Source organism: Euprymna scolopes, chromosome 6, assembly GCF_053919585.1.
Source record: "Euprymna scolopes isolate OS-2025 chromosome 6, ASM5391958v1, whole genome shotgun sequence".
Taxonomy (NCBI): Eukaryota; Metazoa; Mollusca; class Cephalopoda; order Sepiida; family Sepiolidae; genus Euprymna; species Euprymna scolopes.
The window spans coordinates 113,351,767-113,369,855 of NC_136487.1; the positions used below are offsets into that span (position 1 = coordinate 113,351,767).

Sequence of the window (18,089 nt, forward strand, 5' to 3'; positions counted from 1 at the left end):
CATGAAACTTGAATTAAACATGGAAATACGATTTAAAAAATAGCACGGATCACTCTCTGCATTAGCACCAAAAGCAAAAATAAATTCATTCATTTTTTTTTTCACTTCTGAAAACCATAACTTTAGTAAAGGTATTTTTTGTTTAAAAACATAATACACTTCCACTAAGACTTAAATAAAATTAATGCGTTCATTATATTCTGTGATCATTATTTGATAAATACTGAAAAATTCATAAAAATTGGTTAATTTCCTGATTTTTGGTGAATTTTTAATTAAAGGGAGAGTCAAAATGTTTATACATTTTGAGCATCGGCATTCATTTTGCACGTACTTTTCACCAAGTTTTCAATCAATTTTCAGAAGTAAAATTTAATTTAAATAAATGTTGGCGGTGATTAACTAAGGGTGTTTACCAAAGACAACTTTGTAATCGCGTCGTAAACAAACAAAAACAGTAAATGTTTATTTTTATTTAACGACAACTTGAAAAAATATTCCTTTGCAAATTAGTCGAGTAGCAACATATCCATATAGAAGTAAGGAATGTTTCTTTGCTAAGCTCGCCGCCCGGCGGTTGCTATGGCAACGGTATGACGCTATGATCATACAGACGCTGACGTCACCCCCGCCTCTTCTCCCAGAACGTAGAAAATTCGCTTTTTAAAAACACGTGCTTAATAAGGAATATATAAGATTATTATTATTTACCAACGAAATATTATCACTGACCGCTCACTAGCAAAAACAGATGGCGTTCCCTGGAGCCTGAGGGACAAGTTTCCCCAGATTTTCAGTACTCTCCACTTCGCGTTCTTTCAACGGCCATTTATCCCCTCTGTCCCTCACTCGTACATATGTGCGCATGCGCATGCACGTGTGTGTGTGTGTGTGTGTGTGCGCGCGCTAAAACTTATATGAGATGATCTTGCTCACCACTAATTATACTTTTAAAGTGTTAGATGGTCGAAAGAAGGGAAGATATCGTAAATAAATCGTAAGCGAATGATGAGAAAAAATGGAATGCTGTAAATAATTTTAAAAGAGGATAGTTATACTGAATACGGACCGCGCTATTTTTAGATAAAATTTCCAATTTTTAAGGTATATTTGGTTATCAAATTGTCAGATGAAAGTATGGAATAGTTACAAAACGCCCTCCCTTCCCTCCCCCATATTAAAACGGGCTTCTAAATAATAAGATTATTGTTTTAACTCGGTTCGTAACTGCATAAGTACCAGGAAAGAGGAGACACAAAGAGAGAGATAGTTGGTCAATTATGACATCACAGGACAGTTTTATAAATATTTGGAAATTCCAAAACATATCCATGAAAACTCTCTTGTGATGTCATAATACAGTTTCTCAGAGTAAGTGAATAAACAAAAAAGAAAAGGAGGAGGAGAAGAGGAGGGGGAGAAGGGGAAAAAGGTGACGACGGCACCTGCTGCTCTGACGTAACAAGAAAAGGAAAACACGGGTTTTCGCTTCTTCCACGCACATGCGCCAAGATGGCTTCTTACGGCAACGGCTGCTAAATATCTGGCCGAGTGCGCTTTTCGCCAAAGTTGCCTTCACCTGTTGGCACCTTCCATTTAAAGGATCCGATCCAATTTATAAAACCGTCTTAAAGAGCGTCTGTCAATCGAATAGTCCCGATGAAGGACCTTTATGCGATTTTGGAAGTGGATCCGGAGGCGAGCGCCGAAGAACTTAAAAAGTCCTACAAGAGCCTGGCACGAAAGTACCACCCCGACAAAAATGAAGAGGAGGGTGCCGAGGATCGATTCAAGGAAGTGTCCCAGGCTTACGAAATCCTAAAAAACAAAGAGAGTCGCCAGGATTATGATTTCCAACGCAAATACTGCCAGAAAGGAGCGGAGGAAAAACGGTATCGGACGAACACTTCTTACGACTCTTTCACGAGAACGAGGACTTACCATTTTTCCACGGGTCCCGAAACCCGTCAGCAAAGCCCTGGTTGCGGCAAACGGGATTATTTCTTTGACGACGATTACTCCCCTCGGACAAGCAGCAGTAATTCGAGTACCAATACCGATGGCAGCAGTACTACGAGTAGTAGTAGTAGTAGTAGTAGTAGCAGCGAAAATGGTTACTCTTATCAACAAATGCCCGGTTTTTACCAATCTTACTTTTCCAACTGCAAGTCCAACTCTTCGCCATTTACTTTTCGAAATAATTCTTTTGAGCGAAATGCTAAATCATCTTCGCCCAGGCACTCTACCTCCAGTTATCAGTCCACAAGAAATAATGGCAGTAGTAATGACAATAAAAAAGATGCATTTTTCGTAAATGTCGACCGACCCTCTTCAGCAACCCGTACTAAAAGTGAAAGGTAAGAAAAGAAATTCTAAAAGAATTTAAAGTTTTCGTCCTTGTGAAGAAAAATACACCCGGAGGGTTTTTTTTTTTTTTTTTTTTTTTTTTAATAATACTTAAACAGAATACAAACCGAAATAATAACGTTATTTAAAAACCCATTCTTAATATGTGACGAGTGGTAATGTCCAAGATCAGTGCTCAGAAAAATCAAGCGACCAGAAGTGGGTACGGTTGATTATAGAACGGAATCAGGGGGGCAAAAAACGAAACCATATATTTATTTTTAAAAATTACTTTAGTTTTAACACTTCTTGTGCTATCACAAAAAAAAAAAAAAAAAAAAAAAAGACGGTACTTGTGTATTTAACGAACCAGACGTAACTCCACAATTATTTGATTATATAAATTATAAAATCTTAATTATATATTATAAAGTCTCTAATATATTTTGTTTCGTTGTAAAATCAGTGTTAAAACTAAATTATTTTTTAATAAAATATTTCTTTTATTTGATAATGTATAAGGAGCTGTAAATTAGGGGTCATATCTATAGGGACATCCTAAGTGGGGAGTTGTGCACTTGTGCAGTAAGATGTTTGTTGACATTACACTTAAATTTTTGCATGATAGTACAGCCGGGGATATCGGGAACAGGATTATGATTTTTAGATATGATTAGATCAGTATTGGAGAATCTCACGTCAATACTGGAAATGACTGAAGCAGTTCACGATTTGTAAGTCTTAAAAAAAAAAAAAAAAATTTTTTAAAATGGGTATTTTTTTTTTTTTTTTTTTTACATTAGGTCCACCTACACACTTTTTTAAAAGACGACTTCTGTCGGTTTTCGACTATGCTGAAAAAGAAAATCAAATTAAAATTTTGCAGAGACGAGTAGTTTTCGAGATATAAAAACTTATATTATGCATTGTAATTCACTGGCCGCTATGTTTGTACGCGTACGATAAACAAATCTACTTCTCTGCGACTGACATTGCAACCTAGCGGAAACAAATCCACTTATTTCACAACCGATAAATTAGTAATGTGCATGCGTGTAAAACAAAGCAATTACTTGAGTAATTTCATGTTAAGGAAGATTTTCGGAATAGACCCCCCCCCCATATTTACCTAAAATTTAACTATGATATTCGTTGTCAGCATACCCACCCACACATACTATTTAAAAAATTGCGGGAAGGGGGCAGTATCAGTCGCAGAAAAGTGGATTTGTTTATCGTGCGTATAAACATGGCGGCCAGTGAATGACAGTGCATGATACAGGTCTTTATATCTCGAAAACTACTTGTCTCTGCAAAATTTAAATATTTTCTTATTCAGCATAGTCGAAAACCTACACAGGTCACAATTTTAAAGAAAATTGTGGAGGTGGACCTAATGTGAAATTTTACCAAAAAAAAAAAAAAATGTAGACGGACGCCGCGCCGCGAACGCTTCTAAGCATGCGAAGCGTTTCGTTAATGTTTTTAAGTTTTAAATGTTAACCGCTGACATAAAAATAGGCACCGCCAAAAATGGCCGCAAAATCAAGTTGTTGTTGTTTTTTAAAACTAAATTACATTTATTAAAATCCATTATTTCTGAGTAACTTTTTTTTTTCCAGAAAGATAAAACCCTGAATTTTATTATATAGAAAACAGAATAATGTAAAACTTTTTCTACTATTTTTAATTCAATTTTAAATGTTAAATTTTCCCAAAAAGTTAACAATTGTTATTTTTTGTCTTGCACAAAAAACGTACTTAAATATTTAAAAAAAAGGGTTTTTGAAATAATTTATTTATTCATTTATAATCTAACTAAGATTTAGGATGATTTTCTAAGAGAATATGCAAAAATATTATAATATAAGTACCTGAATTTCAAATAATTCCACTTATTCATATATGTAACCAGATATTTCGCGTCGCCGAAGAGTTCAGATCGACTCTGTTTAAAGTTTCTTTCGATGAGACGAAAACTATGGAAGACTAAACAGGCCAAAAAAACTTATTTTTCAGTGACGAAAATTTCAATGTATTATTAAGCTGAGGCTGGCCAGTACCAGATGGGTGACCATTTGTATGAGTTTGGTTTTTAATGTGTATGTGTGTGGGGGCTAGGCTCCCCAAAATGGGGGGAGGGGGCAATTTAAAGCAGAATAAAAAAAAATTATTTCAGCGCGTTTGGTCCACCGTAGTCGAAAGGCGGCAAACGTTTTCAAACGAGATCGAAAAAAATGATGCTATTTTTAACACAAAGGGCACAATATTTATCGAATTTTTTTTTTTTTGTATCGATTATTCAAAGCATGCTCTGTTTAATAATGGTCATGCATTATTCGGCTCTCTAAAAAAAAATTGTTAATTTATTTATCAAAAATTTTAAAATGGCTTTTTTCGTATAAATATTAAAAAAATTTTTTTTTTGTTTTGCTTAACTTAAATTAATTATTTTACTTAACATATTCACCGAATTTCACACTTCAAAACTCAAAAGCGGGATAATTAAACACAATCGAAGTTCTGATATTCAGACGTCAAAATAAGGTATGCAAACAATTTTTTTTTTTTTTTTTTTTTTAATCTATAATTCTGTCCCTTACAACAACACAATATGTTGATTTCAGTCTCAGATGATTATTTTAAGCATATTTGTTCCCACTTCAAAACAAGGGGGGGTTTTGTAAGCAAAAAAAAATATATATATAAATATCGTTTATGAAAAATAAGTACACTGTTATAAAGTTCATTCTTCTCCTAATAATCGCTGAAAATTTCGTATTGATCGGATAATTACCTGATTTTTGGTAGATTTTTAAAAAGACGGTCCGTCAAAAAGTACTGACCTGCCCCCCCAGTTTTGGCGGTGCCTACATAAAAATAATGCTTATGCATCTTTGTTACCGCGCTATTTTATTATTATTTTTTTTTTAATAGCATTTTCAAGTTAAATTCAATTTTTACAATTGTTTATTAAATTGTTAGGTGAAAGTATAGAATGGTTACAAAACACCTTCTCCTCCTCCAGTTAATAATGGGTTTCCAAATAACGTTATTCTTTTAGCATAACATAGATGCACAATACACAAGTATAAGAAAATTAAAGTTTAGTTTTAAAAACTTTTTTAAAAAAAAGAACTGCTTCAGTGCTTCACTGCTTCAATGTCTGGGACTTATTCTGGATTCTCCGTCAGTATTCAAAATTAACTCCATCAGAACATTTTTTTACTACTACTTTTAGTGCTTACACTTAATAAAACACAAGCAAATGTGTGTACTCACACAATGTCATATTCCAAAAATCATGTATAAATCAAATTTTATGAGTAAGCAAGGAGGAGGTCATGTTTTTTAGAACGTGTCAAAAATTCGAAGGCCGATAACTCTATTCGATTACCGATATTTTCGAACCATGCTATTTCATAATTTTATTGCAAAGGATCGTAAAATTTTCTTTTCTTAATTTACATAAATAAAGCCGTAAATGTATGTATGTGCGTGTGTCCGTGAAAATATTTAATTAATAAACTTTAAAACTACTTGTCACATAATGCTGAAATTAACAATAAACAGTAATCCTACACCAAGGATGGTTTATAACGAGTAAAATCTTTGCTTGGATTGATGAATAATATGTCTAAGTTGAAATGGAAAATGTTCATTTCAACTTGCCAACGTATTCCTATTACTTTTGCGTATGCGCAAATTCATTCATAGCTTGAAGTGGTTTCATTTTCAATTTTTCTTGTGTATCTGTCGATAGCTCGAAACGGTAAGGAACGCGGTTTAGCGCTAGATGTCTTGGTTTCGATTCTAGGTAATGGCGCCCAAGTCATTTTTTAACTTTTGAAAATAGTATTATACATTGGGTACAATATAATATTCAACAGACAATTGGCTCTGTAATAAATACAAAATCAGCATGAATTAATTTAAACGTACTTTGTGACCGGGCAACACCGGGCACAAAAATGAACCTACTTGATCATTTTATGTGAGTTTTAGAATATGACACCTCGTTCCGTAACAAATATGTACATCATAAAAAAAAATTCTATAATTTTTTTTTTTTTTTTTTTTTTTGTAAATGTTACCTAACGCTACAACAGAACACTGATCACTCTATTTTTTTTTTTTTTTTTTTTTTTAAACTTTATTTGAAATGGCCGTTTAAAGATTCCGGCATGCTAAGATTCCTACGCGATGTGATAACCCCCCCCCCCACTACGCCTGTAAGAAAAACACTACCGAAGGCGGTGAAATGGCACAAAATAGTCCCAGGGTCTACGGGTTCATATCATGCAAACGGTAAATTTGCGGCGGGTTTGATTATCAGATTCGTTGTGAGCGACCTTGAATGCCCCTAAAAAAAGATAAAAAAATTAGTGGTCAGTGTTCTGTTGTAGCATATACCACGCAAACGGTAAATTTACGACAGGTTTAATTATTAAGTTAGTTGTCAGCGACCTCGAATATCCCTAAAAAAAAAAAAAAATTTTTATAAAAAAAATTAGAGTGGTTTTGGGGTTCTGTTGTTGCGTAAGGTAACATTTACCACAAAAACATAAGCACCAAACATATTTTTATTTTTTTCGGTGTTTTCTTCTTGTGGGGGGATGGATTCAATTATAGAACTTGTGTAGTTTAACAGGTGCTTCTGCAGTTTAATTAACCGTTTTTCCGAAAGTAACGCGCCGACATTTACCGAGTATCCTCCTTACTCCCCGCTTCCCTCCCCAATGTAAACAGAATTTTTGTGAAATGTTAAACGATATTTTACTCAGTAAATGACGGTGCGTTACTTACGGGAAAACGGTTAATTAAACTGCACAAGCACCTGTTAAACTAAACAAGTTCTAACCCCCCCCCACTCCCACCCGGAAAAAAAAAGAACGAAAAACATAAAAATGTTTTTGTAAACCTCTCGTGAAAACTTTTATTTCTTATTTATTTATTTTATTTCATTTTATTTTATTTTTTTTTTTTTTGATCAATTAAAAAGCATTAAAAACTACTTAAGACAAAAAAAAAAATGAATTATTATTTATTTATTTATTTTTTTTTTTTTGGTACTTGTACAGTTTAATCAAGACATTAAAAAATGAAAATATCGAGAGAAAAAAAAAAAAAAAGGTTATAGTGTACGTATTCGTTATGGAACGAAGTTCTCCGGAAAAAAAAATTCACTTAATTTCATCGAGTAGTTTCTTTTTTACAGCGAAAAAAACTATTTATGATACCGAGCAAAAGGTTCGATTTTTTTTTTTTTTTTTTTTTTTTTTTTTTTTTTTAGGAAGAAAAGCTAGTATTAAAGATGGGGAGGGAGTGTCGGCGCCTTAAATGGAGTTATCTTCCTGTGGCATGTTAAAAAATTCCAAGATGGCTGACTTCAACGCGCTCTCATAAAAACGTGTTTTTCCGCAATAAAATAAAACTACTTTATAAAATTAAGTGAATCTTTTTTTTTTTTTTTTTTTTTTTTTTTTTCGGAAATGTTCAGTCCAAAACGGATACGTACAATATAACCTTTTTTTTTTTTTTTTCGACATTTTCATTTTTTAATGCCTTGATTAAACTGTACAAGTACTGTTTTTTTTTTTTTTTTTTTTTTTTTTTTTTTTTTTTTTTTAAATGTGCTTTTAAATTTATTCAATGAAAGAAATTTTATTTTGGGTTGGTTTTTGTCGTCAGATGAAAGTTTTAATTAAATTATTTTGGATTTTTCAACTTGAGTAAACTTGGATGTAAAATATAAGAGGCTACATCATTTCACCTTAAACAATTTGCATGATTAAAATAGGAATTTACTAATTTGATGCCGATGAACTGTTGTTTTATACCAAAGCAAGTTAAATTCAAGTTTTACGATATGTTTTCTATTAAATTGTTAAAGTTAGAAAACAGCAAAACACTCTCCCCAATGGCTTTCTAAATCATGTTATTTCAGCACAGTAACAAAAGTGCATAAATACCCCAAAATAATTCAACATTGAAAGTTGGGGATCTGTTTTGCATATAAATTTAACGCAAAATGATATTCCATTTCCGGGCTCTTCTAGCGTTTAAGTTAGTTAACCACTTTTTTACTATGGGAGATAAATTCTATGCGTTTTAGCCGATTATGTGTAGTTTTACGAATAATTTGTTTGTGGGAGAGGCCTTGCCACTTCAACTTAGGGTTTAGTAGTACGTTTAAGGAGTTTGTATGTAATCACTAAAAAATACGTAGAATTTCTGACTTTGTGGGGATGGGGTGGTTATTGAGCGAAGGTTCCTTATCCACAAATTGAATTGTCCATGGCGGTACTTACCTTACTACTTTTTTTTTTTTTTTTTTTACTATAAGTAATTTAAGAAACGGTAGTACATGTACAACTAATTACTAAAGACAAGTTACTCTTATCTGAATAAGTTTGTTTTTATTTCAACTTATTTTAAAGCGTTTGTTTGCTTTTTTTTTTTTTTTTAACAAACCTAGTGTACTATACACTCTTCTTGCCAGATTTGCCGTTTAGTTGTACAAATATCCTTGAACCCTGTAATCATTAAACGGGACTCTTTACGTTCGACACCGGTATCCCTTAATGTAAACAGAAGTTTGTTTATGGGTATATTAGAAATGTTTCACAAACTTTAAATGAGTAAAATATAATCACGCTATTATGTCAAATGTAAAGATTTATTAAAATTTAATTCAACCACGTTGTTAAACAAATAAAAGATCATGCAAGATGAAGTTTTAAAATGATTAAATGTGTTTTTTTTTTAATGATTTAAAAACATTAAACACTACAAAGTAAAATTTTGGGTACTTATGTATTTATAGTACCATGCTGAAATATTATTTTGAAAGCCATTCTTAACATGGGGAGTGGAGGGTGTTTTGTAACTAGTCGGTGCTTCCATCTTACAATTTAATAATAAAAAAAATATTGTAAACCTTGAATTTAACCTGAAAAACCTATTTACAAATAGTGCAGTTCAAAAATGCATAAGCACCAAATTTTACAATAGATATTGTTCTCTGATTCATATGATGGCAGAGAACGATACCATCTGCCATCATATACATCCAAGAACAATATCTACTGTAAAATTAAACCAAAACTTGGTGCTTATGCATTTTTAGGAACTTGTGACTCTTTTGCCTCCCAATTTTTCATCTGCTAAAATTTGAATCACGGTATAGTCAATAAAATAAACCATTCAAGTGCCGCTTGTTATGGATTTAGCTGAATACAATATTAAAAATCACTTTATTGGTACTTATGCACTTATGTTACCAGGCTGGCGTGTGTTTTGTAACTATTCTGTACTTTCACCTAACACCTGCGCTGTGGATGTCATAGGACACGTCCAGCAGACGAGGCTGCTCAGAGTCAATACGAGTTGTCACCTCGTTGACATATACCCAGTACCGCCAGAGTTCGCTGCAATCAAAGAACGCATGTTCTGGCATTTCCTTGGCTGAGGTCCTGTAATCGGGACACCCTGACGACCTTTCTAGTCTCATACTTTTCATTATAGCATTGAGAGGCAATGTGTTTTGAGCCAATTGCCAGGTCAAGGAAGTCTCAGTTGTTGAGATGACTTGAACCTGACGCTAAGCTCCACCAGATCTCCTTCTTCAACCTCAGACACTCGATGAGTGGGTTGTCGGCAGCCCACCCCTCACTAGTTCCTTATATAGTTCCTTTCTAGTCAGTTGTGAAAGGTCGCTGGACCTTGGGAGATTACTTAGCATGCTCTTCACTCTCAAGAACTGCATGTCGCTCCACGGTTTTCAACGAACCTTGATCTTGTGGTCGAGGATGATGTCAGGAAAAGCAGCTGCGACCGTGGCGTTTCATGCAGACTCCTCTGTCAAGGTTTGGCTCAGAAAGGCCAGTCTCTTGGCGTCTCAAGTCAGGCATTCCCAAATCTCCCTCACACGGATGTTGAACACAGACCTGTCTGTGAACCCAATGTTTACCTTTGTCCCAAAGAAACGAAGACTATTTGCTCTGTAGGGATTTTAGATGGTTCTGAGGCAGGGGAGGTACAGCCAATCAGAGGATGAGTAGAAAAACGTAGGTAGTACACGCCTCCACCCTGCACATCAAGAATAGTTTCCTTCGAACCCACAGGTTGACCGCGGCTTTGATCTTTGACTTTACCTCTGACCAATTCTTTTCCAGTTGGAGGTCTGGTCTGAAGCACATGCTAAGAATCCGAACTGGGCCGTCGGTCCAGCTAAGGGAGCGGAAAGGGAGTCGGCACCCCTCCAGGCTCCCAACTGAAGACTGGTCAATTTGCTGCAGTTGATTTTGTCCCCCCCCCTCTGTGGTTTTTTCGTACCATGTGAATGCCTCTATCACTGCTTCGATGTCTAAGTCAATGTTGGAAGCTCGACTCAAAGACAGCGATGTCATTGGCGGAAGCAGAAACTCTGGCTCTCGATCCACCAGGCAGAGCAATCCCATGCAGAACCGGACTTGCCTGCTCCTGCCTCAGCTTACGAAGTAGTGCTTCAACCCAAGGACATAAAGCAGGAGAGACAATGGACAGCCCTGATGCATGGACCATGAGATTGCGAAGGACCGAACACTTTCCATTTACCTGTATCATTGCTATCAGTGCGCGGTACAGTACGGAGACCCATTTGCAGAAGCCTGGTTGAAATCCAGCGGCTTTCAGAAAAGATGCCCGGAAGCAATGGTCAACCCTATCGAAACCTTCGGACTGATCCAAATTGATCAGCTTGGCTTCCGTGTCATCTTCTATCCCTCCCTCTAAGATCGTACGGATCAGGTGCAAGTTGTTTTTAATCAATCTCCCCTTCGTTGCATAGTTCTGCAGCCGATTCGATCAAACCTTGACCAAAATCTTTAGCTCTGTGTTAAGCAGAGTTATGGGCCTGTAATTATCTAGTTCTTTCCTACCATGCCTATCCATTTTCCTCAACAATGTGATCACTCCCTTGGTGACTTGACCTGGGATGGAACCCTCGTTCAACCAGTGGTTGGACACATCTGTCAGAATCAGTATCAACATGAGTGACAGCCTCAAATACAATTCGTAAGGCAGATCATCGAGTCCCGGTGATCTGTTGCATCTGACCTGCTTCAGCGCAGTCAAGACTTCCTGCTCAGTTACCCTGCCCTCGCAACTAGTCACTCTAGCCACCTCGAGGCAGGGAGAGTCAGCCAAATAGTCGCCAAATTCGTGGACAAGGAGATTGGGCTGTTGCATGAAATGCTCTTTGAAATGCTCTCAAAATCCCTCGCAGATCTCCCGAGTCAAACTCCGGGTGCGTCCGTCCAGATGCTTGACACTAGCTATATACTTGGCTGAGCCATGCATCGAGACCTCCCTATGTGTGTTTGCATCAGAGTTCACGGCTTCATTAGCTACTTTCCTAAGCCTTGCCCTAACTACTTGGCCCTCATAACGCTCGCTAGCCTCACGTTGAAGGTCTTGCCTAGCTAGTTCCTGACTTACAGTATCCCTCAAACCCTTGGCCCTAGCTAATTTTTCCTCTAGCTGCTTCTTCATCCTTGCTTTATCTGCTGCGATGCATTGAGAGTATGTGACAGAAAAGTTCCTAATCCTAGTTTTTAGGCGAACCTACCATCTACTCCCTGTAACTGCCCTCACTAAAGCCTCTTGAATGAGCCTAGCTAGTTTTACTCGGAAGTCTTGTATCTCCAGTAGGGAGGTATTCAACTTCTAGTACCCTCCTAGTTTGGGCCTATTCCTCAGATTCAGACGGGCCATAACTAGTTTATGGTCCGACTGTCCTAGCCAGTGGGACAATCTAGGAGCTCTGTCACCTCTTTTTACTAACATCCTATCCAGATAGATGTTTTGGTAGGAGTCTATGCTATTGATCCACGTCCACATCTCCCTTCCTCGACATGGAACCTGTAAACCAGATCGCATCTAGCCAAAAAACTATTTGATCAAATCAAGTGAATTTTTTTTTTTTTTTTTTTTTTTTTTTTTTTCGATATTTTCATTTTTTAATTTCTTGATTAAACTGTACAAGTACCAATAATTCAGTAATATTCGGGTAATTTTGACTCTGAAGCTACTATTGTAACTTATTAGAATTGACAAAAAAAAGAAAACATTAGTTGAAACCATTGTTTTTTATCTAAAAACTATTTATTGACTACAAAATCTTATCCCAATTCTGTAGAGCATCGTATTTTCTTGTGTGGAAAGTTCATAATGAAAGATTAATGAAGTGAGGATATTGTGAGATTTGCACGAGGTTTTAAACAACTAATTATTTATGCTTAGAATGCCACACAACCCATAAATCATATAAACGTGTGTGTGTCTTCATCTCGTAAGAACAGTAGTTCGAAATAAAAAATTTTAAAGTGTTGCATTGAATTATAAAAATATTTCTTTCATAACATTTTGTATAGATAATTTGTAAACACTTGTGGTGTTGCAGAAGCAGCAGCTATTATTAAATACTACCATGGGAATTGTTAAAATTGCTTTCTGGATTAAAATACATGCTTCGTTTCAGTTAACCAAAAGTCGGATTCTTTTTGCATAGTACGCCACTCCTGGACCTAGCAAGACATCATTTTGCAAAAATAAATACATAAATAAAATAAAACATGCTAGCGTGGTTTTTCTTCATATTTCATGCGTAATACCAAATGGATTTTAACTGGAAATGATTCGTGTAATCATTATTTATATAATCTTAAAATAAAAACAAATGATCGCCTACACACAATTTTTTAATTGCATTTTAATAGACGTCAATCTCATTTGCCAAATAACCCTGCTTTTCTTGGCACTTGTGCATTATTAAGATGGAATCACATTTTTGGTTTTCAGTTGGGACACGAGTGCATAGCAGGGGCAGACAAATGCAATTTCAGGATCGAATTAAAAATAAATACATTTTTTTTTTTTTATTACTATTAAAGCGTTTTTTTTTTTTTTTTTTAAGGTTTTTAGAATAAATACAAGAACCTTATTAAGAACACAAATTTTTTTTTTGTTTGTTTTTAACAAAATAGACATGCTGCTTATCATAAGTTCTTTGATCTCTCCTTGTACTGCTGTAATGCTACTTTTGTCTGCTCATCGCCAAGTTGCTGCTTGGATACTAGGGGTGTTCATATTAGTCGGCCATTGAGCAATTCTGCTAGAGAGTTGATGTTTGCAGATAGTAATGTGTCTCTGTATGCCATCATCGCTAGATAACTATCTAAGGTATTATGTTTTGACGATCCTTTCTTCTTTATGACTAAAAACAAATGTCACTTATTTCTTTTCCCTCGACACTGGATATTTAAGCTTGATGTTTGATCAGTGTCATGTATGGGACCATCAAAATAGAGCGACTTGCTGAATAAATCTGTCCATAACTACCACAACACTAGATTCTCCATCAATACTTGGAATTGATTAGGTAAACACTAAAATCCTTTGGATACTCATTCCTTACAAGTACCGTTGTTTTGTTTGGAAAATTCATGGGTATTAATTTTTTGTTTTCATAACTTGGTTGCATTTTTATTTTCAACTACATATGAACACCTGGAAATGACAAACATAAATAAATCAGAATTTACAGTGGCAGATCATTTTCCACATAAATTTAATGTAAAATAATTACCCGCTTGAAGGACAAATAACAATTTTAGTTAAATCATAGATGCTGCCATTTTTTTTTTTTTTTTTTTTTTTTTTTTTAAACATGGAAAGGAGTTATATTACCACCTGAACTTAGTTTAGTAGTAGGATCTGGGGGACTATTTGCATTTGAACTTAGGGTTAGGGAAAAGTTTTTAAATTTTAATTTTATTACTTTTCACTATGTTGCCTCTGACCTTCTTGTTGAACCCGTGAATCTAAAGAATTTCGAACAGAACGAGGGTAGGTTGCACTCACTCCATCAGCCATAACCGGGTAGAAATCTTAATCTTGCAATTGTATTTTAATATCGTCTGCACTGAGGATTGAATTCTCAACCTCCTGAAGTGTGTCACTTAAAACTGAAATCATTATGCCATGGATCCTGGTGACAGAAAGATTCCAGAGTTAGACAAAAACATGATGAGGTTACATCGGCTAAAATGTTGTGAAAGTAACACTTAAGATGAGAACAGTAGTTAGAATAATCCAAATGATACAAAAAAATATTTTGACTTTAGTATTCACAAAATTATTCAAAAAACTCCTTTGATGACAATTTCACAATATTTTTTTAATATTTATCTTTATTTAAAATCAAGAAATAATTAAGATTCTATAAACTTAAAGAGAATATAAACATTAATATTTATATCTAACCAGATAAAAAAAAGCTCAATACAACTAATAAAACAACAAAATTAAAGACTGTAAATTATAATTTACTAGAATTTAGTATTTGACAGGAACCTCTGAAAGAAACCCTAACAAATCCTTAATCTGCAAAGTTTCAAAGAATGCATTCTTTTCATCAGAAGAAAGATTTTATCAAAATAATTGATCTACCTGATCGCTACAGATCCTTTTAATTTCATTTCTTTTTTGCGTTACATTTTTCCACTATTATGCATATATAAGTTTTTTTTTTTATTGCATAATTTCAATTAAGGCTAGTATCAGCAAAAGCATAGCTTTGCTATAACAATTATTTTGCTAAAATTCTCCTGATGAGAAGAATGCATTCTTTGGAACTCTGCAGATTAAGGATTACTTAATGTTTCAGTTTTCTGTCAAATAATAAATTCTTGTAAATTATAATTTAGTTTTTAATTTTCTTTTATTTTTATTTATATATTTATTGTTTTTTAAAAATGTATTTATTTTCCAATTTTTTTTATTTATTTTCCAATTTTTTTATTTATTTTCCAATTTTTTTATTTATTTTCCAATTTTTTTATTTATTTTCCAATTTTTTTATTTATTTTCCAATTTTTTTTATTTATTTTCCAATTTTTTTATTTATTTTCCAATTTTTTTAAAATTTATTTTCCAATTTTTTTAAAATTTATTTTCCAATTTTTTAAAAATTTATTTTCCAATTTTTTAAAAATTTATTTTCCAATTTTTTAAAAATTTATTTTCCAATTTTTTAAAAATTTATTTTCCAATTTTTTTAAAATTTATTTTCCAATTTTTTTAAAATTTATTTTCCAATTTTTTTAAAATTTATTTTCCAATTTTTTTTAAATTTATTTTCCAATTTTTTTTAAATTTATTTTCCAATTTTTTTTAAATTTATTTTCCAATTTTTTTTAAATTTATTTTCCAATTTTTTTTAAATTTATTTTCCAATTTTTAAAAAATTTATTTTCCAATTTTTAAAAAATTTATTTTCCAATTTTTAAAAAATTTATTTTCCAATTTTTAAAAAATTTATTTTCCAATTTTTAAAAAATTTATTTTCCTTTCCAATTTTATCTAATCTGTTTTGTTTTTTGTCCTTTTAAGGCGGAGGAAAGACGGTAAAACTGCATTTTAGGTGCAATACTAAACAACGTATTTTTGGGAGCTAATTTCCATTTTCAATTATTAAATTTGTTATGAAAAGGTAGAATCTCCCTCAGATAATTGTTTCATTTAAATCAGAGTGAGATTTTACCTAATCTCTAGATTGCAATACTTAGAGAAACAAAACTGGGTAAAATTGTACCCTTTGCACTCATGCTCTTAACAGAAAAATTAAAATGACTTTTCTTTTCACCCTGTAAAAATTAGTTTTAGACACTACAAATGAGATCACTTATATTTTGCTATAGATTTTTCAGATGAAATGATCACTCAATTATTTATCATAGTTTAGGATTGAACAAGTAACCATTTTCTGCATTTTAGAAAAATTTTAGAATAAAAAATCTTGTCCCTTTTTTAGGGACAAAATTTTTATTCTAAAATTTTTTTCAGAATTGAGACCTCCAGCTTTGCTACCCCAGACTTGGGGTTAGTGTTTGGATTAATGAAGAGCATTTTATAATTTATTTAAAATATCCTGCTTTTTTCCTCCTGAATAAACATCATCTGGGGGGGGGGGGTAGAAAATAACTTCGTCCCCTCCTTTTATTAGCTCCACCACTAACCCTAAGTCTTAGGCGATCAATATGAAAATATGATGTGGTAATGCGAACCCTGCCCCCCCCCCAAAAAAAAATGGCGACTATTTCGTGGGGTATAAAGAAAAAATAAATTTGTTTTGTCAGCCGATAGTCAAGAAATGGGTAATCATTTTACGTAATTTAATATAATAAAAGGAACCCACTCTATAAAAAAAAAAAAAATCAGCTATTTTTAGAGTTTAAACATGTAATAACACATACACAAAAGTAGAATCTCATTTTTTTTCTGGTTGGTAACATCGAGGATGAAGAGTAAAATTTTACTATAAAAATTGGCTCTAAAAATTGCGTAGTTTGTAACGCTTCTAAATGCAGTTTTAAATAAATTCAAAATAAAAATGGTAATTTTTTTTTCTGACACTTATTTAGCACCTGCATTTTTCTTTTTCGTTTCATTGGAATGTTAAGAATTCTGATTTAAATTCAGTTATTGTCACGGTTTAAACACAATTTAAACACAAGTTTGCAAATTTAGTAGGCAGGTTTATGCTAACATTTAAACTTTTACTATGTTAAAAAATTTTTTAAATAATTAATTTTTATGGAGACGGGATGTTTGTTAACTAGAAACATTTAAAACGTTTGCATGCATATCAAAAAGAGACATTATGAACAATGTGAAAATGTTTTGATTTTTAATTCAACAAGGTTTTATTTTTTTTTTTTTTAGCTAAGTGTATTTCTAATTTTTTATCTATATACTATTGATTAAATTGTTATAAATTTACGTGCTTTTACAATTGTCCTCGTGGCTGCCAATGTGATGTTATGACCCTAATTGTCTCCATTTTTTGAGATAGCTCTTTAAATATTGTACTAAGAGAGCACTTCTGTCAGTTGAATAAAGCATGCCATCTATTTTATAAATGACAAATGTGTTTGTCTAGCTAAAACTTGAAAAGAATATAACACCCATAAAGTTAGTACTTATTTAACTGGTGTAACCTGGATAAAAAAAAATGGGAGGTCAAATGATCATATCATTTAATGCTATCAAGACTTGCACACATCTTTTTAGGGTTATTATGTAAAAAGAAAGTAACTCTGATTTTTAGTTAGCAAACTCGAAGTGTGTGTGTGTGTGTCCCCTCCCAGAGAGAAATGAACTAGACAAAAAAGGGAGAAAGGAATAGAAGTTATGTTACACGTTTGCTCCAAGTAATACTTGGTAGACCGGTTAGTTCAGCGTAAAATAAATCCTATAATTCGTGTTAATGTAATACTTTATTGTAAAGAGATACCATTTATATGGTGATAGTGAATACAAGAATAACTAGGAATTCTGTAGAATATGGTGCTTAGCTATAAATTTTTTTTTTTTTAAAGGTGAAGTCTATTTTGAAAAACACTTTATATACACTGTGGACACTTTATATAAAAAGAAATACAGTGACCAGCAGAAAAGACAAGCTTTTATTCAAGCATTTATTTTCAGGAAATTATCTGTTCAAGTGCATTCCAATATAACATGTTGTCACTGTATTCTGTGGCAAGATTCTTTTATAATAGTTATGGGTGCATGTTGTGTGTTTGCCTTCTAAACACCTTATTGAGTCGTTCAGTTGCTCTGTTGTAGCTTCTATTTTTCTACTAGAAATATTTCTGATAATAAACTACATATACAATCATTATATATATATGCATGCC

General features: G+C 33.2%; 1 protein-coding gene across 4 annotated transcripts in view; it reads left to right on the forward strand.

The window, feature by feature from the left end:
- Positions 1-611: 611 nt before the first annotated feature.
- Positions 612-18,089, forward strand: part of LOC145277884 (uncharacterized) — a 132,964-nt gene continuing 115,486 nt past the window's right edge. For 2 of the 4 annotated variants that reach the window (XR_013868238.1, XM_080129875.1), the window contains exon 1: positions 1,441-2,357. Coding sequence is in view for 2 of the 4 variants with exons in the window: in XM_080129875.1 (XP_079986001.1) it covers positions 1,660-2,357 (698 nt within the window). In the remaining 2 variants the exon portion in view is untranslated. Of the gene's footprint in view, positions 2,358-18,089 lie in introns of all 4 variants that reach the window. The other 2 variants (XR_013868237.1, XM_080129874.1) reach the window with 2 other exon arrangements.